Consider the following 25319-nt stretch of genomic DNA (forward strand, 5'->3'; position numbering starts at 1 on the left):
ATATAAAGAAAAAGAAAAAGAATGCAACCACAAAAGCAAATACCATCAATTCCATTGAAGATATTGCTGCAACTAGGTCATGGTAGCTGCTGGAAATCTGGCGTTGGTACATAGGCATCAAGCCTGAAAAGGTTAGATGAACAATTCTGGGATCGAGTAGGGGCACAAGTCTGGTGGGTTGGATTGGGTTTAAATTCAACTTGGGCACAACCTTAAAAGTTGGACCTAAGGCCTAAGTCTGAGGTGAAGCCCAGAGTGTCAAATATGGGCTCAGCCTGCATTTTATATGCTTGAGTGGCTTAGGGCCTTAGGCTCAGATTGATCAATCAGCCCACACTAAAATTTGATATAGATGTATATGTATATGTATCTGTATGTATATAACACGTATGGTTTGCCAAAAAAGTATGCATATATGCATACTTACAAATATATCTATAGATGCATAGATCAGACTCATCCCAAAGATTGAAAATCCAAGCCCAACCCATATAAAAATTGTGGGGTGGATAAATCTGGGTTCAGATCGATGAGCACCAGCAGCAATGCAGCTCATGAGCCCGCCATTAGTCAGCCACTGGTCTTTGTCAAGCTTTGTATGACTCAACTAAAATCAAGAGGCACAAGCGTGTGGATGATTATAAGACTCAAGTTTGCATGACTCGACTAAATGTAAAGGCACAAACTTAGTGTATACATATATGAACTATTGTTACATTGGGAGCCCTCAAACCATTTCTCACTACCTCTCCATCTCCACCAAGCATCCTTTTTTGGCCTATCCCTAGCTTATTGGCGCAAAACGTGGTCTTCCATGCATATACACAATCCATTTTAGCATGCATTTCCATATTTCTCACCAACAAGGGCTACTTATAAATTCCTGTGAATATACTCATTTCAAATCCTATCTTTTTTTTGCCAATCTGTTTCAACAAAATAGGCTGCAGGAACACAGACAACATAATTAATTTGTTGTTTGTAATGTTACTTCGGCTCAGTTTGGGAAGAGTACAAACACAAATACGTATAGTGCAAAACCTTGTATTTTGTATTTCTAAACCTTGTATTTGCACTATACAAAGTTGTATTTGTACTTTTCTCAAACTCAGCCTTCTGAACATATTTTCCCTTCACATTTTAAAATTTAATAATAATATATTGAGGTATTGATGAATCCCTCCAATTACATGTCCTACATCTGTATTATGTGTTATGACTACAGACTACACGTTTACCTCGTAAATATCACAAAGATTCAGAAAGCACATATTGTTGATGAATATAATGCATGAATTCCAACAATAAATCCTCCGAGTGATATTAAAACAAACTCAAATTTAATTTATAGATCACTTCTGCCTCCAATTCCAAAACAAAAATCTGATGACATGTAGGAGATAACTTAGACCGGAGAGCAGAAGAAAAAATATGACTTCAATTAGCAGCCAGATGCAAGCAGAGCAAACTACTGGTCTGCAAACAAGAGAAATATAAAATGCAGGAAAATAAATAGCCAAAGGCAGTATTGGTAATTGGGTAGTTGAAGTAGGACCAGACCTCTTGCTTTCCTTCTCCAAGTTCTCTTGGACCTTAGAATTCTAGCCACTACGTGGTATCAGACCTTTACTTTCCTTCTCTCAATCTACCTAGCTCTTCCTCAGCATCTTTCAGCTGTTCCTGTAGTATGGACACTCTTTGCTCCAGTTCTTCTACTGTGCCTTTCTTGATGGATGGCTGATAAGGGGTTAAAAAGTTGCGAGAAAATGATTTCAGAGCTTCAACGCCACATACCTGGAAAACACAAGTTGTCAATCCAGGGTGGAAACCAAGGAGCAGAGAGGATTTTCTATAGAACTTGGGTGCACCTCTTGTGGAAGCAACGGCAACTTAGTGATGTGGAAATCATCATACAACATGTAGAACTGATCAAGGTATTTTTGCTGCATCCTCATACGAGCTTTTAACAACTTGGATTCAACAGCTAAAGAAAGGAAAAATGAAAGAAAAGTTCATTAACAGGTTAATGGAGGTGAGAAAAGATACAAAAGATGGATACTGCACATTAGGCCACCCATGTGTGGATTTGGAAGATGATGGAAAATGCACCTTCTTCATCAAAAAGTACTTGGTTAATGATGATATTATGCGTGTCAATCTCAAACTTTGTTAGTTCTTGCACCAACCTCTCTGTTTCATAAAGAGAGAGGAACTCTGGGATGCAAACACAGACAAAAGTTGTCATGTCCTAGACACAGAAAACAATTATGGTCAGACCAAGAAAGATTTTTAAAAGCATCATAAAGATATGGATTAATTACCAAAATGAAGACAGGTAAATCATATAGGTACAATGATAGACATAATGAAAGCTGTTGGATTGTAATATGAATTAATTTTTGAGATTTTACAAATATTAACAACTCATGAAGAGTGATACATTTAATCATAAATGTGATGGAGCCTAAGAAACTTCCAGTTTATGAGTTTAGCTTCAAAAGTTAAACATCAATTAAGATGCTTAAGCTTTAAACTGATAAAGCTCAATTTCAAAATGATTGTTCCACTGAAAAACAAATCCAATCACTTCAAGATGGGAGCTGTTTCAGAAACCTTTTCCATGCCATTTTTTTCCATATTCAGTAAACTTCAGCTAAAAAGCTTAAGAACAATTCACACAGGAACGTATCCAAACAGCAGCCAGGTTTACAGCCTGAAACCTGTTAAAGTTTGGACAATCCTGTAATGTTAAACCAAGAACTTATTGTCACCAGAGACAGACACCTTTAGGGTGATAAAATAAAGAGAAACCACTGCCGGAATTTCCATTTGCAGAACTGCACACAATAATAAAAATAATTGCATTGGATAGAATCTTGCATGGAATAAGCAATTCACTGAACATGGTATTTTAATTAGCTGATGGATAAACTTCAAGAGCTACTTGCTCTCATTTTTTTTAGCTTTTGACAGGTAATCTACTGTTATTAAAAAATGATAAACAGAAGTATTGCACTAATTGAATGTGAATTGTTTCCTTTGAGGGTAGGGGGATGGAGAATTGCATCTTACCGGGTCCTTAAATTGCTTATTTACTTGTTCAATCACTTCTTTCATGCCTTCAATCTTTCCAAGGATTGCATCCTCATAAAATCTATCATCAACACCAAAAATACGACTCATCTGCACAAGTAAATGACATCTGTCAATTATCACATCAATAATATTATCATTGGTTGCAATTAATTCTACTTTCTGGGATACAAAAGGATAAACCAAGTGATGTCACTTTACAAAAATTAGTCGATAGAGAGGTTATGGTTGGGAAAAGCTCGGGCCTGTTTTTCTGGGGTGGCAAGGAATTTTCCAGGAAGGCCTTAGAGAAATTTGAAAGAAGAAAAAGAGAAAAACAATGCTTATACTCAGGGGAGCAAGGTTTGGGATGAGGATTACTCAACCCAAGATGGTGCGCTTACAGATGAAGACTGAGGTGTGCCTCAGGAAAGGCTTGTAACTATGGTTTTGTGTCGGGTGGTTACCTTAGTCGTATTGGGACTTGTACCGGGCTTGTTATTGTGATCTTTCTCTAGGTTTTGATTGGGCTTTTCATGGGTGTTAGCTCTGGTCATCTTAGGCTTTTGTGGGTTTGAAGGGGTTGCTAAGATGTTTTTGGTGATATCTTATCACCTCTTGCTGTACTTTTTCATTTTATTTCAATTAACTTTCTTTGTTCTTCAAAAAAAACACCTCTTGGTAATCCCTCTGATCCCCACTTAGTATGCAATTTTAAGAAGTTTTCATATGGCCTTAAAAAAGCTCCTCAAGCTTGGTTTGAGAGGTTTCATAGTGTCATTCTTGAAGCAGGATTCACCCGGAGCTCCTCAACTTACTCTCTATTCACTCTTGGATAACCTCAAGGCATTATTATATTTCTTTTGTATGTTAATGACATTATCATCAATGGTGATGATCAAGATGGTATTCACTCTTTTAAGCATCACCTTAGTCCAAACATTTGGATGAAAGATCTTGACAAGTTAACTTATTTCCTAGGACTAGAAGTCTCACATCATTCTCATGGCTATTTTGTTAGTCAACAATAATTCAACACAAGTATGCCACTGATCTTGTCAAGCTTGTTAATTTAATTGATTCCAAGGAGGTTGACACTCCACTTAAACTCAAATTAAAATTATGCAAGGAAGATGGACCTTTATTGCTTGATGCCTCTCTATACAAACAGCTTGCGAGCAGCTTAATATATCTTACTATGACATGGCCTGACATCTCTTATGCTTTCCAATTTATCAGTCAGTTTGTCTTATCACCTCCGTAGCCTAATCTATCAGCAGTATTGCAGATTATTCGCTACATTCATGGCACTTTATCATATGGTTTGTTGTTTCCTTCTTCAACCTCAGCTCAACTTTCGGCTTATGCCGATGTTAATTGGGTAGGGTGTCCTGATACCAGGTGTTCTATCACTAGTTGGTGTATTTTCTTTGGTGATTCTTAATCTCCTGGAAGTGCAAGAAGCAACAAAGTATCTCCAAGGCTGAATGTTGTGCTATGTTGTTTGTTTGTAGTGAAAATCATTTGGCTCAAAGCTCTTCTTATGGACTTGGGAGTTAACCACTCATTCCTGGTTCCCCTATTTGCAGATAATATGAATGCAATAAAGATTGCAACTAATCCAGTGTTCCATGAGTGCACCAAGCATATTGAAGCTTATAGCCACTACATTAGAGATCAGTTTCTTGCTGGTTAAACTTCTTTCTGTTATGTCTCTTCAGGGTTACAGCTAGCAGATCTCTTTACAAAAGCCATGACACACGCAAGACATACCTTCCTAGTTGACAAATTGATGCTTACATAATGGCATCAGTTTGAGGGGGAGTATAGAGATGTAAAGGATTGGAGCTGATTTTCCTTTTTATTTCCTTGGGAGCACTGTTGTATTGTACACTGCAATATATTGTAACATACTTGTACAGCTCTTTGTTATTTGTTTGTGAGAGACACTATTGTCCTTTCACACCTTTTTTTAATCATTATATATATATATGACTTTAGACACACCCTTTTGAATCTGTTTTTAACTTATTCGAACTGCTTCTAATGGCACCCTCTTCCAAACAAAAAGTACCTTGGCAATTATTTCATAAAGATTGTGGTTAGACTTATGGATCTAAAATCATTAGTGCAAGCAGCATTCACACATTTTGGAATGTGTGACACAGAAGTTGCATTCATAACCTTTTGCACTTTTTCCCTTCTGTGGAACTCATAAAAAATTTCTTCAAATCATCTTTCATTATCTCCTAACATTCATGATAGAATGCCATATCTTGAGGACAGATTTGCCCTTTTATGTATTTTATATAAATAAAATATCAGTTTCTGGGTGTGGGCTGTGGCTTAGATACACCCGTACAACTCTCCTCCTCCTCCTTACAGTGCGAAATAACATGCCCAAACTCCTTACACTCGTAACACTGAACACGGGAGAAGTCTTTCTTGCTTTTAGGTATAGCAGCAAGAAAAACAGCATCAAAGTTGGGTTCCTTCCTCCCATCAAGCATAGAATGTGTAACCAGCCTTGTTTCCTCCATCAGAAGTTCACCGAGAATAGTATCCAGATCTGGTGTGGTACCTCTACTAAGGATATTAGACCTCACAACTTGATATTCTGGTCTAAGATGCATAAGAAAATGCATTACTTTTCTTTTGTCAAAGTGTTTCTTCATAAACTTTACACAACAATCCGAAGGGTCCTCACCCAAATGTACCAACTCACATTCAGTCAAAAAATTAACAAACCCTGCATAATACATTAATACTCCTGAATCTTTTTCTCCCCTTGATGATAGGAAAATATATTAGTTTCAATTTCGTATTGCCTAGAGAGATTTGATTGTTGATAAACCTTTTCAAGATATTGAAACATTTCATATGCAATCCGATACCCATGCATAGGAATAACAAAATCCACCTCAATCGACCCAAGAATCCAAGATGCAATCTTGGCATTATCCTTTTTCCATTGCTGAAAGGCCTTCTTATCAGATTCATCAGGTTTAGAAACAGGCACATCTAAATAACCCCATAATCCCTTGCCTTCAACATGAAATTGGAAGTGAAACTTCCATAATGCATAGTTGGTACCATCAAACTTGATAGGTAGGAAGATCAGTCGTCTCCAAGGCCATTTCAGTACTAGATTAAACAAGTAAAAGAGAAGTAGCAGTAGAAAAACACTTCCAAGGCTTACCCTACAACCAGAGTAAATCACCAAGAAGTCAACCTGAACTTCAAGGAGGAATTTTAGCAAACACCTTCCAGGCAGGACCAAACACCTTCCAGAAACCTGTGGGAACAAATATTATAACTTCCAAGATTTTTCTGGATGGGAACAAATATTATAAAGACAAACAGCACCACCAAGGAGACCAAACACTGCAGCCTTGTCCAGATATGGTAACTGTAACCAGTTACAGTTCAAAGAAGAGATCAAAACTCTTCCAGATCTAGCCCAATACAGTAGCAGAATATTGGAGTAACACTGTTGGACAACTCATCAAAGACTTTCTTTAAATCATCTTTTATCATCTCCCAACACTTAGGATAGAAAGCCATGGTGAAACCATCAAGGCCTGGCATCTTATCCCCACTCATCCCCATTACGATGCTCTTTATCTCCTCTATTGGAAAGGTTCCTCCATTTCTTGAACTTACATTTAGAGGAATTCTCTCCCATTGAATCCCATCTACCACTGGCCTACTCAGACACAAGGGCACATACAAAGCTTTGAAGTGTAAAATTAGCAAAAAGAAAGAAGAAAAAAAAAAAAAAAAAAAACACATATTACAATAAACAAGAGGCTCATCTAGAGCCAAAAATGAAGTGTTGAGAGTTTCTTACCTTTGAGTTTTAATCAGCAAGAATAAAACACGAATTGGATAGACCAAGGCCAAGCGAACCAGTTCTAATAAAAGAACCAAGACAACCCAAAAAGCTGCTCAACCAGTCTTACCCAGATAAAGGTAAAGAGATGGTAGTGGGCCGAGAAGACTCATTCCTCATCTTCAACATTGTAGAGCACATGCCCAAGAAGGATACCATGACATTGGCAAAGGCTCATGTTCAAAGGAACAGGCAAGGAAACAAAAACAGGAATTATCCAAAGAGGATGTTAATGGGACTGAAAAGATATAAGGGACTGTTGATGCTCATATCGGGACCAATGGTGATAGGGAAGGAAGTCAAGCATTGACAACACAGCAGAAAGGGCATGGTGAGGTGGTACAAATTCAGGGAGGCTGGGAACTGGTGATTGTATCGAATGACACTAGAAATACTAGATGAGGAAGCAATAGAGGAAATTACCCCTTTAGCAGTGATAAAAACAAAGAGGCGGGTAAACTGCATGGAAGCAACAGTAAAATCAATCTTGCCGCTACGGTTTAGCATACTCTTGATAGAGAGACTGAGGTCCCTATGTGGGTCCTCTTGAAACTTTAGAGTTTTTGGAAGTTTCTTTCAAGGGCCTGGAGGAGGAAACAAAGGCTCTCCTAGTTGCTATTAAACAGAGGGCATTAATGGAAAAAGAATGGAAAGGTAGGAAACAAGCAAAGGATCTGTGGGCTAGCATGGGACTTAAATGAGAATACTGGCAACATGCCAAGTAAGTAGCTGAAAGAATGGAGTGGGAGGCATGACAATTGCAGGAAAAAAGAACAAACTTAAAGTCATATCATGGATGATAACACCATAAGTTTGGGGTCAGATAGGAGAAGTGTAGTGACAAGTGCCTTGAAGAAGTGAGTCCTGGAGGACCTGAACATATTGATGTTCCAAGAAACAATGATGCAGTCCATTGATCTTCAAATTAACACGAACATACAGGTACTAGGGCCAGTGCTTGGATTTTCCTGTCATCAGTCAATACTGAACGGGAATGATCATCATTTGGGACTCACAAAGTCCAATTCATGATATGGATCTTGGTCTTTTAACTTTTACCATTTCCCTATTATTCAGTATGTACCTGACAATTTCACTTTTATGATCTCTTCAATTTATGGTGCTAATAATGATGCTCTCAGGGGGCAGACGTGGACAGAGTTGGATGGTATCAAGCAGAGATGGCCAACTTGTGGTGCAATGGAGATGATTTCAACACAATAAGATATTCCTATGAGAAAAGTGGGAGATCAAGAATAACTCCAAGCATGAAGTGTTCTGCTGATTTCATGCAGAGGTGGGAATTAGTGGTGTTTGCCTTTGCCCATGGACTTGGAATTGACGGTCAGCTCCAAAGATCTGAAGAACGATAGCCGAAGTTGATTTGGGAAGATGGAAGGGGCCAGACCCCCGGAGGGGCTACATTACATACCCTCTAGAGAGGGATCAGGCCATCATAATTCCCCTGATTTCCTTTGGAGGGGAAGGAGAGAGAGAAAGTCACAAGAGTGAGAGTCTATGAGAGAGAATCTGAGAGAGAGAACAAGAGAACCCCCAATGTTCAAAGTATCGATACAGTCCGATACACTGAATTGGGCATATTGGACTTTTTATTAACATGCTTTTATTTCTTATCTCTCTTTCCCATCCCTTCTAAAATAGAAAGGAAGTTGGAGTCCCTTCAGAGGAATTTTCTGTGGAGAGGCTGGGAGGAAGAAAGAAAACCCCACCTTGTTAAGTGGGACCAGGTTTGCCTCCCTATGGAGGATGGAGATTTGGGAATAAGGAAATTGAAGGTTTTTAATTCTTCTCTTCTCAGCAAATGGCTTTGGAGGTTTGGTGTGGAGAGGACTGCCTGGTGGAGGACCTTAATTGCATCTAAATATGGGGTGGACTGGGGTAATTGGAAATCCCTGGATATTTTTTAGAGCTGGGGGTGCTCTCTTTGGAAAGGAATTATGAAATACTTTCCGGTTTTCTCTGAAGGCCTAGCTCTCAAGATTGGTAAGGGAGATAGGTTGTTTTGGAAGGACTCCTGGTGTTTAGACATTCCCCTGGCTGAAGCTTATCCTCTACTTTTTCAATGTGCCCACAGCCCTGAAGTCTCAGTTGCTGATTCTTATGAGGTGGTTGGGGAATCAATCTCTTGGTGCCCCCTCTTCAGATGAAACCTTTTTTATGAGAGATGGATCAGCTGTTAGATCATCTGCAACTGTTACAGAGGCAAGCTATTTCGGTTAACCTGGATGATGAATGGAGGTGGAGATGGAGTTTTTACTGTTAAATCCTTGGGTTTAAAACTGAGTAGATCAAACACTTCTGATTTCCCAAGTAAGCAGGTGTGGAACACTGTCAGCCCATCTAAACAAAATTTTCTGGTTTGGGTGATGACCCTTAATAAGTGCTTGTCGAGGACTGATTTGGTTAGGAGAGGGATCCAGGTTTCAGATCTAAATTGTGGCTTATGTGGGCTCTTGCCAGAGACAGCTGATCACCTGGGCATTCACTGCTTGACCTCGGTAAGAGTTTGGGAGCACTTTCTCAAGGCGGCTGGGGACTATGGATCATGCCTGGCTCTATCAAAGATCTTTTATGCTGCTGGAAACTACCTGGCCTGAAGGGGAAGGGTAATCTGATCTGGAGAACCATCCCTGTGGCTGTTTTGGTTACCTTATGGACTGAAAGAAACAATAGGATTTTCTGCAATAAAGTGAGAAGACTGGAGGACTTAATTCAGACTGCTGTGTCTAAACTTGTTTCCTGGTTGTCTGTCTCTCCTGAGTTTAAATCTCAGAATGTATTTCAGCTGCTTTGTACTCAGGCTATTTGGAGTCTGTAATTTGCCCTCTTACAAGATGTGGGGCTCTAGGAAGGAGTTGTAACTTTGTCTTTTTTATCAATAAACTTTTTACCTTATCTTCTCAAAATAAAATAAAATAACACGCTTTTATATTTTTCCAGTTTTTTTCCAAACATGTTCAGGGGGGTCAGTAAAAGGCCTGGCTACCCCCTGAAACTCCCTCTATTTGCGTATCAGTGACCCACCAATACAATACGTATCAGCTGATATGGGCCAATAGCCTGATACATGACAAAATTTTGAACCTTGAGTCCTCCCTTTTATGTGCAAATGAATTAATTATATACATGAAGTTTCTGGAATCTTCCTGTAACTAGGCTGAGTCAGCAAGGGTGGCCAGCTGTCAGCCACCATTCTGAGCTCACACTATTTTATGACTTGTGCTGAATTGCTGCTTTGTAACCAAGATTGGTAATTGGATTTGGACCGAACCGATTCAGTTTCAGTTCAGGATGGATTCAACCGGGTCTGTGGTGGTTTGCATGTCTATGCGCTTAAAGGTGGACTTACAATTGTACGAAGAAATTTTCAGTTCCACAAACAGCAAAGAAAATCCAACCTCACTTCAAGACAGAGGTTTCAACTTAGCTAGCAGATGTTACCCTTGTGAGAATGCTGAGGAGGATTTTTTTCATTTGCAGGTTCAGTGCCTTTTCTCCAAGTTCATTTGGGGCTTTTTCTTCAGGCTATTCAAAGCGGGTGGTGGTCTCCCAATTCAATGGAGGAAATTCTCTAAATGGCCTAAGATAGCTGGAAATGTCAAGGCAAAAAATCACTCGGAGTTGTATTCCTTCTGCAGTCTGCTGGGAACTTTGGATAGAAAGGAATAGAAGAATTTTATATGGGAAAACTCGACCAAGGGAACATATGGCACTTCTATGTGGAAAACGAATCATAGATTGGATTATGATTCTCCCAGAGTTCAAAGGATTTTGGAACACCTTGCAGTTATGTTTTTTCCCCTTTTATGCTTCTCTTTGTAGTGTTGTATTCCTGTGATACCTCATCACTTCCAGATGTACTTTTTTTTTAATTTTAACAAATTTTCTTTTTTATTGATTACCAAAAAAACGTCAACAGATGGGAATACAGTTTTTACTATAAAAAAGATTCATTTCACAAGATTTCTCAAGAAGTCTTTATAAGAACTCCCTCAGATCACACTCCTTGTTTTTGGGAAGAAAGTAACTGTATTTTAATAAAGGATAGCAAAATGTACATTAGGGGATATACATATCAACAAATAAGACAATAGGAGCCCTCTCCAAAAAGCTTTACAAAGGCAGAGAGCTATCACTATTGCTGCAAGCCCTCCCTTAGACCGCACTCCTTATTGTTGCACCATTGATGAGTAAGAAGAAAGCCAGCTCCATTTTGTTTCAACATATGGTTGAAGCAAGAGGAACTGTATGATCTAATACAAAAATGCTAGTTTCCAACTGAATATTAAGGGACAACCAGTTACTGAGTAACAAAATGCAAGTGCTTAAAACCAAGGTTCAGAAATCTGTCTTAATCAAGGCATCAATCTCTGTAGATGGTAAAGAAACACAACAATCTAAAAGCATCCAGATGGGTCATTTGATGATATTCAGATACATAGAAATTTAAATCAAGACTATTTTTTAAAGAAGGTAAAGTCTAACTGTATTGATATCATAGTTTTCAATGCGCCAAGGCAAGGCTAGGTGATAGGGGGCACCTTGTTGCCTAGGCGATGGATTTTTTTTAAGTAAAAAACATATATCCTATGGTAGTTTCCTAGGTTCCATTATGATATTTCCTTAATAATTATCTATAATTTTCAAAAGAAACTTCATGTTAAAGTATTAGAAAATCAACATATTCATGAGAAGAAAAAGAAAAAAGAAAAGAAAATCCAAAAAATATAGGGGTTGAACCCCTACTTTTGTTATAGGAAAAGAAGAAAAGAAAATGTGGAAGAAGAAGTATTGATTAGACAAAATTTCATGTTCTTTCTTACTTATTGGTTTAGGTTTTGAAGTCTTAGAGGGTTCAATACAACATTTAGCAATGTTGTGGTGATTAAACCCTAATAAAAATAAATTAGTATATGAACACACAAACTGAATATTTTAGTTTAATAGTGTCTATTTTATAATTATAATCTAAAAAAATCAAGAATATAAAAGTTTTATAACACAATGTACAAAATTTCTTGGCAATTAGGTGAGGTGAGCCTCCAAGGGCACCTTGTTGCCTAAGCATTGCCTAGGCGTCGCCTTGATAACTATGATTGATATCAAAAATAAGAGGAGGGTAGAGACTCCACCCCTATACAGAGAGAATCTGTACAACCACTAATTTTTTCAGTATTACTTACAGTAAAAAGCTAAAAAACTCAAAAGATTCCTGGGTCTAAAATAGATACAAAGGATGAGTGCTGAAAATATGTGTATTAAATTCCAGGACATGATCTTTGCTATGATATTCCTTATAAAGTTATAATTCATCAGTTTGGGAGCAAGTATTCTAAAAAAATCTTGCAAAACAGTCAAAAAAATCACTCCCAGGATCAGATGCCGGATCAATTTGCCTTTACAACTCAGCCTGCCCAGGTGCCAACTCTCAAGAGTTTCCAGAGTTGTTTTGGGAAAACCCCAGTTGATGTTGAGGACATTGAGAAGGCTGGTCCAGACCCTTGCATCAAGACTGACTTAAATCCATAAATAATTATTTTTATCAGTAATGATGAAATTCTTTATTGTTAATAAAGAGATATCCACCATTTGAACAGCTGTGGAAATAGAGAGATGAAAATTTAATTGTGATGAGTGCAGCCTTGTCAACCTGGGGCCCTCGAGAATAACGGGTGCAGTTAGAAATCACCTTGGAGACATTATCCTGAGCTTCACAGGATCAATTGGGGTTGGAAATTCTTTGAGAGATGAGATTCATGCACTTCTTCAAGGCTTGGAAATAGCTTAGCCTTTGGGATGGTAAAATCTGAGTGTGGAAGGGAACTGCAGAGTGGTGCTCAGCTGGATGGAGAAGAATAAGGGTCTTTGTGTACTCCAACAGATGATTAGAGAAGTTGTATCTTTGGTGTCCAAATTGAACTAATTGTTGATGGATACCTCATTCAGCAATGATTTTAGCTGATGCCCTTGCAAGAAATGGAGTAACCAGGGACCAACTTCTTAGAGAAACACCACGCTTCTGTAGTAAGGTCACTGGACCTTACATGCACCCTGCTCTGTCCCCACCCCATGAGTCCCCTTGTAATGTGTGTTTTGTAATACCAAAAATAAAGAGTAAAAACATAGGGAAATACACTAAGACCAGCAAATTTGAAACTTGTATTTCACAGTTAGCTAAAACATTAGTTTGAAATTATACCCTTGTAAGATTTAAAGAACTACCTGACTCAGTACGCCACCAAACTTATTCTTCAACGACATCATTTTTGCAAGCCCCTTCTCTAATGTTGAGGGGAATTGCAACAGCCGTAGTGTATGACCAGTTGGAGCTGTATCAAACACGATAACAGAGTAATCCATTGTTTGAACTAATCTGTAAAAAACAAAACAATATGAAAACCTTTATCTTTTCTTTTTATAAATGATAGCATTTTATTAATAAAGAGGGATTACATCAAGATTTATAAGACAAACTATCCCAATATGAAAACCTTAATATCAGCAAATGGAATGCATGCTAACCAGCATAAAGATCATATGTTAATATGATTGAAGAGACATGTTAGACAGCGTATGCCCTCAGATCCAATAGAAGTTGTTGACTTTTATCATGAATAAAAGTTCAATTTGTTTCATGTGTCATGTTGTGAGTTTCTGTGAATTGCTCTTTACTACATTTTTAGGATTATGATCTAAGACACCATAGTCAATATATAGTCAAATGTTCTCAACCAATGAATAGATAGGCTTGGGTGGCCTATCCCGACAAGGTTGACATTCTCATACTGCCTAAGTTATGGAGCAATTAGTCTCGGCTGCTAGGGTTGAGACATAAGGTATGAGAATTAGGGCTGTAATCGAATTGGATTTGGATCGGATTCGGAAAAATCCAAATCTAATCTGATTATTGAAAAATTGCATTCGAATCCGATCGGGTTTGAAGATTCGAATCCTAATGGACTTGGATGGAATTCAGATTTAATCTGACACCACTTTAATTTTTTAAAATACATAAAAGTTAAAAAGTTAATTACTTTTCAACTTTTATATATGATAAATTAATGTAAATATACATACTGAATTTATTTTATATATATATATAAATACATATATAATATAATATATAAAAATATATTTTTATAATAAATTAATTACCCAATGTTGGTCCCAGCTATCTGGGGTCTTAGGAGGGGTAGATTGGATCCAGTCCTAACCTTTAGCAAATTTTTCTTTCTTTCTTATTCTTTCCCCTCTCTCTTCTTTTTTTTTTTTTTGGCACAAAGTGGCCACCCTCAGACTTGAACTCATGTTCTCATGCATGCCAGCCTAAGGTTTTAACTTTTAACCCTCAAATTTCTGCTTCTTTATGTGGACTGCCATTTTGAAAAAAATTCTAATGATCAATCATTTGATATCAAAGGGGGAGAGATATTGAATATAGATGCAGACCCTGTCAGTCAAAAGAGAAATCAGTTTAAAACCTGTTTATTCACAGCCCTTACACTTTCAATGTGCTATCCCCTTTAGATGATATTAGGTAATGCCTATGTCTCAATGCTAATCTCCTCTTGGAAAGCTAGAGGTTTCACTGCTCAGGGTCAGGGATCAATTATATGAATTTTATTGCTCTATTGCTGTCTGAACTGGGTTGGAGTATATGGAGGGAGAGGAATGCCAGCATCCTCAGAGGGAAGGGAGTCAAGGTTGATCCCATAAAAAGAAAGATCAAAACCAAGGCTGTTGATGTGTTGGGTCTTGATCCTTAAGGAGTTTTGAGGCTTACCTTACAATCATTTCAGAATTCAATGGAGAGATTTCTGTTAATTCCTATTTTTCCAATAGTCATAACCATGTATGAAGAGCATTGATCTAACTCATTAACCATATACATTTTTTGTAAAGCTGGAAAATGAGGAGAGCCGGGGTTTATCCTGTCAAAGGAAAGACTGAAAGGCTGTTGGTGTATTTGTGAAGAGACTTGATGTATTTTATTAGTATAGTCCCTGTTGTACTATGTGCATTACTCTTTTCTTGTTCTTTTTTTCTTTCAGCCCTGTAAGGGCACTTTTGTAATTGTACATATCTTTTATTTTCTTTAATATATAAGAGGCTCTTGGGATGGGGCCAACTCATTCTTGACACCCCTAAAACTGTTCTAAGCTCTTTCTCCTTTTTTTTTTATCAATACCAGAAATACATTAAACGAGGAGAAAATTAAACAACAGAAGGGGGGTAACCTTTCTTACCTCTCCGCATCAGAATTATAAACAGGAACAGATTACAGTCGTGCCCGAAACATTTGATTTCTTCCCACCCCTTGTTTTGCTAGAACATCAGCAAAAGCCTTAGCATTCTTTTTAACCCAACTTAGCTCTACTTCCATGTTTTTTCTCAGCCACTTGAATTTCTTCCTCTCACTATTGAATATCCAGAAACCATTTCCTCCCTTTTTCAACCAATCTATTACCAATTTTGAACCCCCTTCTATAATCAGCTTGCTCACATTCATATTCTTTGCCCTTTGCGCACATTCCATAACAGCCAGAATTTCAGCCCTTAGGGAATCTCCCACACCAATTGGGCCTGAGAATAACCCAATAACCCTTCCATCCTTATTCTTAAACACACCACCTATACCAGAAGGGACTGGGTTACCTATGCTACTCCCATCAACATTTAACTTGCAAAATCATTATGTTGTGGAGTCCAAAGAGGTCTATATCAGTCTTATGACAATATGAATTAGCCACTTCCTTCCAGTTATTCATAATGTCAACTGAAAAGAAGTCAACAAAATGCTCCAAAGTCTTCACCCAGTGAACCACTCTAATCAGAATGGTCTCAATAATTCCCTCTTTGCTTCTTTCCTTTTCTGATAAAATTCTGGAATTTCTTTCTTCCCAAATGGTCCAACTCACTGCAGCTCTTACACATCTCCACAACACTCTTCCTCTTTTCTTAGACCACCTAAAGAAAGTAGAGGTAAACAGGCTATGAACATTAGGTGGGGGAGTCCACCTACACACAAACAAAGACAAAAGCCACTCCCAAATAGATTTGACATAGGGACAGGATATTAGTAAGTGAAAGCAAGTTTCTCCATTAGGCTTACATAGAACACACCAATGTGAGGATAAGCTCCAATTTGGTCTTTTAATTTGGAATAGCTAACAAGTATTTATTCTTTCAAGGAAGACCTCCCAACAGAAGCCACCTATCCTTGGAGGAATAGGTTTACACCAAACCTACTTAACAGGAAAGGAAGGAAAGGATACATCCAAGCTCTAGGGACGGAGAGGGGGGGGGGTTCGATTAGAGCCTTAAAGAAGGAAGCACAAGAGAAAACACCTGAGGAGGAAAGGGTCCAAATATGACTATCTAAGCTGGAAGGATCCAAAATGACCCCTTCAAGGACCCGAACCAACTCCAACACATCATTTAACTCTGAATCCCTTACACCCCTTCTCAAGCCCAAATCCCAATCAAAGCTAAATCTTGAGCTCGAAGGAACAAGGAAAGTAGAGACAGGATCATCTTTGTATCTTGAGAGGGCAAACACAGAGTGAAATTTGTCTTTTAGAGAAAGGTCCCCCACCCAGACTTATTCCCAAAATTTATATCAGTTCCAGAACAAAGGTCACACCTGATAAGAGGCAAGAACAACAGAAGAATAGCATGGATAGCCTTCCAAAGAGAGGCACCAAGTAGCCCTAGCATGTATACCAGCATCCCAACCATTAGCCTCAAACCCATGAATGCTTACCACCACTTCTTCATTCCTTTGCTTCCTTCTCTCCCCTTATTAGACTGAAAGTAGGAAAAGGAAACACTATTAAATCCTGGACAGACCTTTGCTGGGAAATAATCCCTTCTGTGAAGCCTTCCCCTCTCTTTTAGGCTAGTGCGTGATAAACAAGCTCTCATTTCTGCAACCTTGATAAGAGGTCTAGAGCGCCTTTCCTTTAATCTCAATTTTCATAGAGAGCTGAGAGACTCAAAACTATTTGAAATCACCACCTTACTCTCTTCACTCTGAGAAGTGTTCATCTCTCACTCCACTGAGGACAAGCTTATATGGTCTTTAACCCCACAATGGCTCCTTCACTACCTCTTCCTTCTTTCAGCACCTAACCACCAACTTACCCCCCCTCTTCACTACCTCTTGCTCAAAGCTGAATGCTTGTGACAACCTCCAAAAGAAGTTTCAAGGACATTGCTATATTTCTCCTTCTATTTATCTGATGTGTTATAATGATGGGGAATCTATTAGACACTTTTTTATCAACTGTACTGTGGCCAGAAGTTTTTGGCAGTTCTTTCTCGATTTCTTAGCTAGGGGAAAGCTCAGCTGGACTCCCCCTAATTCTGTTATGGAGCTTATCAACTCTTGGCAAGGGCTAAAGACAATTTCAGGCAAGAGAGGAAGCTACTTCTGGAAAGCAATTACTCATGCCCGTCATGTGGAATATCTGGGAGGAAAGAAATAGGAGATTATTTGAGGAGAGCTACTCCTCCTTGGAGACTCTTCGAGATCACATCCTGGCAAACATTAGCAGCTGGATGGTGAACAGTAAAGTTTTTGAGGGTATCAATCGAAATGACATACAAAGGAATTGGCCTGCCCTACTGTCAACCTCTACTTTTCACCCTCAGCCTTTCCTTAAAATCACCCCAAGACAAGATTTTTTTTATCAGCAACAGAAAAGATTTCATTAATTATAAGAAAAGCATGATTACAACAAGAAGTTGTGAAATAAACCAGCTATAGAAGCTGTCCCAGTTAAGTACTACATTTGAGCCCAAAACATATGTGTTCTATGTACCCCTTGCTTGGCTAAGCTATCTGCCAAGCTATTACCAGGCCTCCTCACCCATTTCACTCAGATTAACATGTCCTGTGACAACCATTTGTATTTTCTGAAATCATTCCTCAAATGCCATGCCACCCCCTCCCCTTTAACCAGCCACTTAAACACAGTTATAGAGTCTCCCTCAATAATCAGCCTACTAATACCCAGTTCTTTTGCCTTCTCAACCCCAAACACTGCAGCCAAAAACTCTGATCTTGCCACATCACCTTGCTTCACAGGGCCCAGGTATAAAGCAATTATGTCCCCCTCTTCATCCCTAATGACCCCCCCCCCTCCCAATACCTGAGGAGCCTGGGTTACCCAAACACCCCAAGACAAGATTGTGAGAATATTCTCATTCAAGGAGTAAATGGAGAATTGACTTGGGCCTAATAGTGGCCCTTCCTAGGCTGCTGATGTTTCTGAAGCAGAGGCTAGGGCCCTCCTGGAAGGCCTCAGAATCGCCAAATCACATCAGCTCTGTTTCATTGCAGTGGAAGGAGATTCGAGGAATGTTAAAAATTGGGCTTCAGGATGATAGACTCTAGACCCGTGAAAGCTATCCCATCTGCTGTTAGAAATCAGGGAGCTTGCCTCTTGTTTACAGTGCAGCTTTAGATGGATTCCTAGAGAATTAAATCAAGTGACTGATAGTCTAGCAAAATCTGGGCTGGGAAGGGATTTTTTGTATAGTGCTCATACATTGCCATTTAGTGGGCTTTATCTTTTGTTTTTGTTTTGCTGACAAGGTTTTTTACATCCCCTCATTTAGATCCCTCCCATTTTTTGATATTAACAAAATCGGTTATCTTCTCTCAGAAAAAATTCCACAGCGACTTACCCAATAAAGACATATCCCTATGCAACAAGAAGGACCAATCCACCATACATAAGCTTTCTCCAAGTCCAACTTGCAAACTATTCCTTTCTTACCTAATCTCTTCATTTCCTTCACACATACATTACCAATTAGAATTTGGTCAGTGATTTGCCTATTCGTACAAAATCTCCTTAATTGGGAGAAATGATTAAAGGAAGGACTGACCTAATCCTTAAGGACAGAACCTTGGAAATTATTTTTTACAAGCTAGTCACCAAGCTCATTGGCCGGAACTCACGAGGATGGGCTGTATCATCTTTCTTGGGCACCAAAGCAATGAAAGTTGAGTTCATACATGCGTTTATAATACCTCTCCCAAAAAACTCATTGAACACTTCCTGCAGATCATTTTTCAATATATCCCAGCAGTCTTGGTAGAATGCCATTGTGAACCCATCCGTGGTGCTTTAAAGTTTAAACCTATCCATATTCCATAGTGAAAATAGCCTCCTTAATTCCCTCTGACTCAAAACTTATTTCCAACCAATCTTTGATATCATTAGGTATTCCAGCCCACTCTAAACCTTCCAGCCAAAATCTCTCATTCAAGGACCTCCTAAATATGGATCTAAAGTGTTGGGTCTTCATCCTCAAGGATTTTGAGGGCTTGTCCCATGGTTATTTAGGATTCAGTGGGAAAACATTCTTCATCCTCACAAGTACTATCAGAATACTAAATCCTTTCTCTTTCTTCTAGTTCCATAAATACTTTTATTGAATACTCATCTACCCCCTAGAAAAAAGCAAGCCCTTTTTTGTTACTTGTTTGCACTTCCTTCTCATCCACCTTTTTTTTTTTTTTTTGATAATTCAGAATGATCTTGCCATCTTCACAAACTACTACTGTCTCCCCTTAGAAAAAAAGCACACTTTTCTTTTGAAGAAAGGTTAACAGAATATATTAAAGGTAAACTGAGATAAGTTAACAAAGTACAAGGCCTTGAAAGGCAGAAACAGAATTACATAGGTAGAGAAACATCAGAAAACATATTTGCTCTATGGGCACCAGATTTTGCTAAACTGTCAGCTATGGTGTTTAATTCCCTAGGAATCCAAACCAGCTTCGCATTCAGGGTATTTAGAATATCTCCGGCTTCATCCAGCAGATGAGCAAGCCTCCAAGGGCCTCCAGTCCTCTGCCTTAACCAGTTTATTATGTTAGCTGAATCGCCCTCGATTGATAAAGAGGAAAGGCCTAACATTTTGACGAAACAAAGACCTGTGAGGGCAGTTAAGATCTCTGCCTTGGTGGCATCAGCTCTCCCAATCGGACCACTGAAAACCCAAAGGATGTTTCCCCATTCCCACAGATTATTCCTCCAACTCCTGCTTGACCTGTGGAACCTTGAGCACTGCCATCAAAGCTTAGAGTTAACTGGTTCTCCTCCAGGGGAAGTGTAGAGGACTTCTTCCAGGTTTCTCTGAAGGTCATTTAATGTAGTGCCTTTGAAGACTTCAGAGTTTAGGGCCCAGCTGTTGCAAAGGTATGTAATGTGAGAGATTAGATCCTCAGTATTCCTGGCTTTGTTTTCAAAGGTTCTATTGTTTCTTTCTTCCCAGACTCCCCATAACACTGAGTGGGTCACCATGCTCCAATAAATTTTGCCCCTACTTCCAAGGCCTTTGCAGTGCCATTGTCGCAGAAGATCTGTGACTTGGTTTGGGAATACCCAGTTGAGTCCCACTAGACTGAGAAAGGAACACCGGATTTTCCTTGTTAATGGGCAGTGAAGGAAAAGGTGCTCCGCTGTCTCGCCATTGTTGAGACAGAGGGGGCAGACATGTGGGGAGATGCATCTGCCTCTGAGCTTCTTTTGTAACATATCACAGGTATTTAGTTTCCTTAGGCAGGCCTCCCAAATGAAGAGGGAAACTCTAGGAGGTATATGAGTATTCCAGACCTTCTTGGCTGGGAAGGTGGTGTCTTGGCCATCTGAAACTAGAACCTTGAAGTAGGAGTTGGTAGTGAACTTGCCAATTGGGTTGGGTTTCCAAATCCAAAGGTTGGGGGTTGAAGGGGAGATGTAGGCTTCACTGAGAGAGTTTACAAGATTTATTATTCCTGTAGGTTCTGCCTTTCTCAGTGGTCTTCTTAGATTCAGGTTCCAATTGTTTCCTAAGGGAGAGTAGCTTAGGCAGTTGGAAACTGGGGCATCTTGGGATTGGGAGAGGCAAAAAATTCTGGGGTAAGAGAGTGCAAGGGGAGACTCTCCCCACCAGAGATCAGTCCATAACTTAATTTTATTCCCATTTCCCACCTGATATCTAACAAAAGCAATGAAAAGAGAGTAGGTAAAGGAAATACCTTTCCAAGGATTTGTTGCTTTTACTCGGGTCAAGTGAACCTTGCTATCCCAACCGTTGGCATCCCTCCCATACTTGTTGTTGATAATTGATGTCCATGTTGTTTCAGGCTCAAGGGGATATCTCCATAACCATTTTCCAAGTAGGGCAACATTCCTTTACTTGATGTGACCTATACCCAATCCACCAGCCTTCTTTGGCTTAGATACATCTCCAGCAAACTAAGTGGCTTTGTTTCCTTTTGTCTCTTCCTCCATCCCATAAGAAGTCACACTGTAGTTTCTCCAATTTGTTTATTATTTTCTGGGGGGCTTGAAAGACCGAAAGGAAGTAAGGTGGCAAATTGGATAGAGAGGCCTTGATTAACGTAAGTCTACCACCCTTAGAAAGATAGTTCTTCTTCCAGGTTGCTAATCTTGTCTCACATTTCCCCACAATCGGGTCCCAAAAATTCTGGTTCTTCGGGTTCCCATCTAGAGGCATTCCCATGTAGGATATGGGAAGGCTTTCCACTTTACACCCCAACAGCTCTTTAAACCTGTCTAGGAGGGAATCTTCCACATTTAAACCTACTATGCTTCTCTTTGAGTAGTTGACTTGGAGCCCAGTCACCAGCTCAAAGCATTTTAAAACTTGTTTAAGATTAAAGATGTTTTCCTTTTCAGCTTCCAAGAACAAAATTATGTCATCTGCATACATTAGGTGAGACACTTGAAGTCTTTCCCTTCCAATTTCAAAGCCTTTTATAAGGTTCAAAACTTCCGCCTTCTCTATCAAAAAGCTGAAGATGTCAACTACCAATGTGAAAAGTAAAGGGGAGAGAGGACAGCCTTGTCTTAAGCCTCTACTAGCTTTGAAGTAACCAGCTGGTTCTCCATTTATCAGTACTGAAAACCGGGCAGAATTGATGAAGCCCTTTATCCAGCTGACCCACTTACTCCCAAATCCTCTCAGGTGCAGAATTTCCAATAAGCATTCCCGGTTCACTTTGTCAAATGCCTTCTCCAGGTCCAGATTCAATAAAATCCCTGATTTTCCTCTTTGATTGAAGTCTTTTACACATTCATTAGCCACTAAAACACTGTCAATAATCTGCCTCCCTTACACAAATGCGTGTTGGTTGTTTGAAACCAACTCCCAAGTCACCTCCTTCAACCTAGTTGCCAGGACTTTGGCTATTATTTTATATAAACTCCCCAGCAAGCTAATTGGTCTGAAGTCCCTTACTTCCAAAGTGCCCTCTTTCTTAGGAACTATAGTAATAAAGGTGGAGTTGTTTCCTTTATTCATAACTGCTGACTGATAGAAGTCTGAAAACACCTCTAGAAGGTCTGATTTTAAGGATCCCAGAAAATCTGATAGAAGAAAATTGGGAATCCATCTGGCCCAGGGGCTTTATCACCTTCCGGATTAATACTACTTTCTTCACTTCTTCCTCATCAAAAGCCCTCTCTAACCAAAACTTCTTTTCCTCTGTTAGTTTAGGGCCATCCCAGTGATTCAAGACAGCCCTATTGTGCTCCTTCTTCGAGTACAACTCCTTGAAAATGTTCACTATAACATCAGCAATTTCCTTTTGATCTTCTACTTCTATCTGCCCAACATTCAATTTTGAGATAAAGTTTTTCCTCCTTCGCCCAGAAGCATAACTATGAAAGAAATTGGAGTTGTTGTCTCTCTCCTTCAGCCATAGAAAAAAAGCACACTCAATTTAATGTCTTGCCCCAACTCAGAGTTTATGTAGGGAAAAAAAACTCTTTTTATACTCAGAATCCACCATACTAACTTTCTAGGAATCCTTTTGTATGCATTTGCTAAGTCAACAAAAATCAAGTAAAGGTCTTTCCTATTCTCAATAAGTTTTCCAATCAGTTGCCTAAGAAAATAGCCTCAAAATCTCAAATAAGAAGGAATATAGGTCAATGGACTTGGGCATAAAAAGGAACAAGGAAAACTTACTTCAGCATTTCAGAAAAGCTCATAGCCTCATCAATTCCAGGAATTGCATTTGTTAAGTCGGAGATAAAGCTATCCATCTCTTCCACATTGGGCAAGTCCTCATTCTCTACGGTGGGATCCACCTCCTGCCAAGAATAAATCAATATTCTGGTTCAATATAATATGAAAAAGATGCTTCAAAACACTGAGGAGGTCAACTTTCCAAGAGAAGTTAAAAATAACTTAGAAGATGCATAAGGGAAACGTTCTACTCTCTCTTCCGAGAAAATATATAGCCAAATAGATAGACGTTCTTTGAGATTTTAAAAGCAAAAAGAATTCATTCTTCTCTGTTGGAAAACAATAGAAAATATGGAAAAATAAAGCACGACATGGGCCTAAACATACTTGATGGAAAGTATAAATTTATAATCACATTCGCAGAAAACCAAACAATAGCACAACCGGCATGACATAACCAGCAATGAAAATGCAACAAAAGGAAATAAAAAAAAGGAGATACCACGAATGGGGACTCTTCTCAATTACATCAAATATCCAAATTTTGAATGAAATCAATAAAAGTAAAAGCTAGAGAGCTTGAATTCAGAAAAGCAATAAGAAAAGAAGAGAACTTTGGTTTGAAGAGATACCATGGCGTAGAGATTGGTGAATCCATTGACCAAGGTGGGAGTTTTGGTGAATCTCTGCTGAAACGCATCGCTGAGGTTATGAGCCGGGTCGGTAGAGATGATCAAGACAGAGGATCGAACCCTAGAAAGAAGGATAGAGAGGATCGAACTACAGGTCGTCTTGCCCACACCACCTTTCCCTCCAACGAAGACCCATTTAAGACTCTCTTGGTCCAAGATGTTCTGCACTGTTCCCTCTGGTAACTCCTGATCCGTTGCCATTGCCAGAAAAATTGTCTGTCCTCTTCCTCTAGTACCTCTCTCTTTCTCCCTTCCTCGTTGCTCTTCCTCTGATTCTTAAATGAACCTAATGCATAATTCAAATAAAATTGAACAATTTATTACGACAAATTGATCACAAATGGAGATTTTGATACGTTTTGAGAAAGAAAATGGAAGGAAAAGAAGAACAAAACTCAAGCATCGAAAGCGGGGAACGGAGATGCATTGTTTGTTGTTCGGGCAACAACAAAACAGAATGATACAGTGTTACGCATCCAAAATTCCTTGGGTGATTCTGTTTCTTAATCTTCTATGCAAACACGGTTCCCCAGAATATCTAACATCACCTAGATGATGATTGATGATATATTACAATCGGACTACCATTTGAAACGAATCTAGATATTTCTTTGATTGTTTGATTGGTATCACAGTCTGATCGATGGCTTGTTTTCGAGAAGTCGGATTGGCTTCCCTTAATCGCACCCCACCTGCGCCCCATAGTACATATCAACCGTGAATCGGGAACATCTGGGGAGATGTTGCCGATGAACGTTTGGGATGTGCAGTAGGGAGCGTGTTGGACGTTGATTGTAACGGCCCGGGCCCGGCAGAAATGGACTTCAATGTCCGACTCGTCTTGGGTCGAGTATGATATTGGGCTTGTGATTCTGGGCTGGCCCATTTAATATGCTCCCTTATGAAGACAAATGGATAGGACCCAAATGAGGATTGTCAACTTAATGGGCCCATGTACGTCCGAAAATGTGCTACTGTCCCTATATATACGGATTGTATATTTTCCATTAGACCTGTTCATGGGCCGGGAAGCCCGATGGCCCGGCCCGGCCCGGCCCACACCCCGGTCGGGCTTGGTCATGTAATTAGGCCCGCGGGCCTAATACAGTAAGCCCGACTGTGTTACGGGCTGGGCTCGGGATTTGTCAAAAAAGCTCGGCCCGAGCCCGGCCCGTCCCCACTCAGCATTATATATTTTATAAAATACATAATATGTATTTTATATATTATATAAAATATATAAATAATATAATATTTATTGAAATATAGATTTATAATTTAATATATACATTTTTTTATTTTTTCTTTATAATTTCTCTCTCTCTCTCTCTCTATCTCTCTCTCTCTCTCTCTCTCTATTCAGTCGCTTCAACAGTAGCAACAACATGGGCTAAATTTTGGGCTCGGGCCCAGGCCCGGGCTTCAGGCTTTTTATGAGGGCCAGGTTCGGGCCCAAGTTGTAGGCCCGATGGTTGAACCGGGCTCGGGCCTTAAAAAAATCTGTTAATACTGAGTGAAAGCCCAACCCGACCCATGAACAGGTCTATTTTCCATGTGTATATTTACATATAGTAGTAATATTAGGATTGCAACCTGGGCATGTTGGGTCAAGGTTCAAGGCCAATCCAAGCCTGACCCACGGATCAGGA

The 25319-nt window shown here is 39.3% G+C and overlaps 1 protein-coding gene across 1 annotated transcript; it reads right to left on the minus strand.

Annotated features, from left to right (window-relative positions):
• Positions 1 to 1275: 1275 nt before the first annotated feature.
• LOC104608330 (P-loop containing nucleoside triphosphate hydrolases superfamily protein) lies at positions 1276 to 24172 on the minus strand. Its single transcript, XM_010274277.3, has 7 exons — positions 23611 to 24172; positions 22979 to 23103; positions 13208 to 13358; positions 3073 to 3183; positions 2110 to 2248; positions 1869 to 1984; positions 1276 to 1794 (listed from the first exon to the last, which is right to left on the minus strand). The coding sequence occupies exons 1-7, from the start codon at positions 23869 to 23871 to the stop codon at positions 1627 to 1629; spliced, it is 1071 nt and encodes a 356-aa protein (XP_010272579.1). The 5' UTR covers positions 23872 to 24172; the 3' UTR covers positions 1276 to 1626.
• Positions 24173 to 25319: the final 1147 nt, after the last annotated feature.

This window comes from Nelumbo nucifera, chromosome 6 (genome assembly GCF_055504915.1).
Source record: "Nelumbo nucifera cultivar China Antique chromosome 6, China Antique-T2T, whole genome shotgun sequence".
In the NCBI taxonomy this organism is placed as follows: domain Eukaryota; kingdom Viridiplantae; phylum Streptophyta; class Magnoliopsida; order Proteales; family Nelumbonaceae; genus Nelumbo; species Nelumbo nucifera.

What these genes read in the sequence shown, in the direction of transcription:
- LOC104608330 (XM_010274277.3), bottom strand. Translation starts at nt 23,871, where the DNA reads ATGGCAACGGATCAGGAGTTACCAGAGGGAACAGTGCAGAACATCTTG. An exon ending in TTGGTGGCGTACTGAGTCAG is followed by an intron (nt 3,184 to 13,207) that starts GTAGTTCTTTAA and finishes TTACTTGTGCAG; the next exon opens with ATGAGTCGTATTTTTGGTGT. An exon ending in ATAAGCAATTTAAGGACCCG is followed by an intron (nt 2,249 to 3,072) that starts GTAAGATGCAAT and finishes TTCTGTGTCTAG; the next exon opens with GACATGACAACTTTTGTCTG.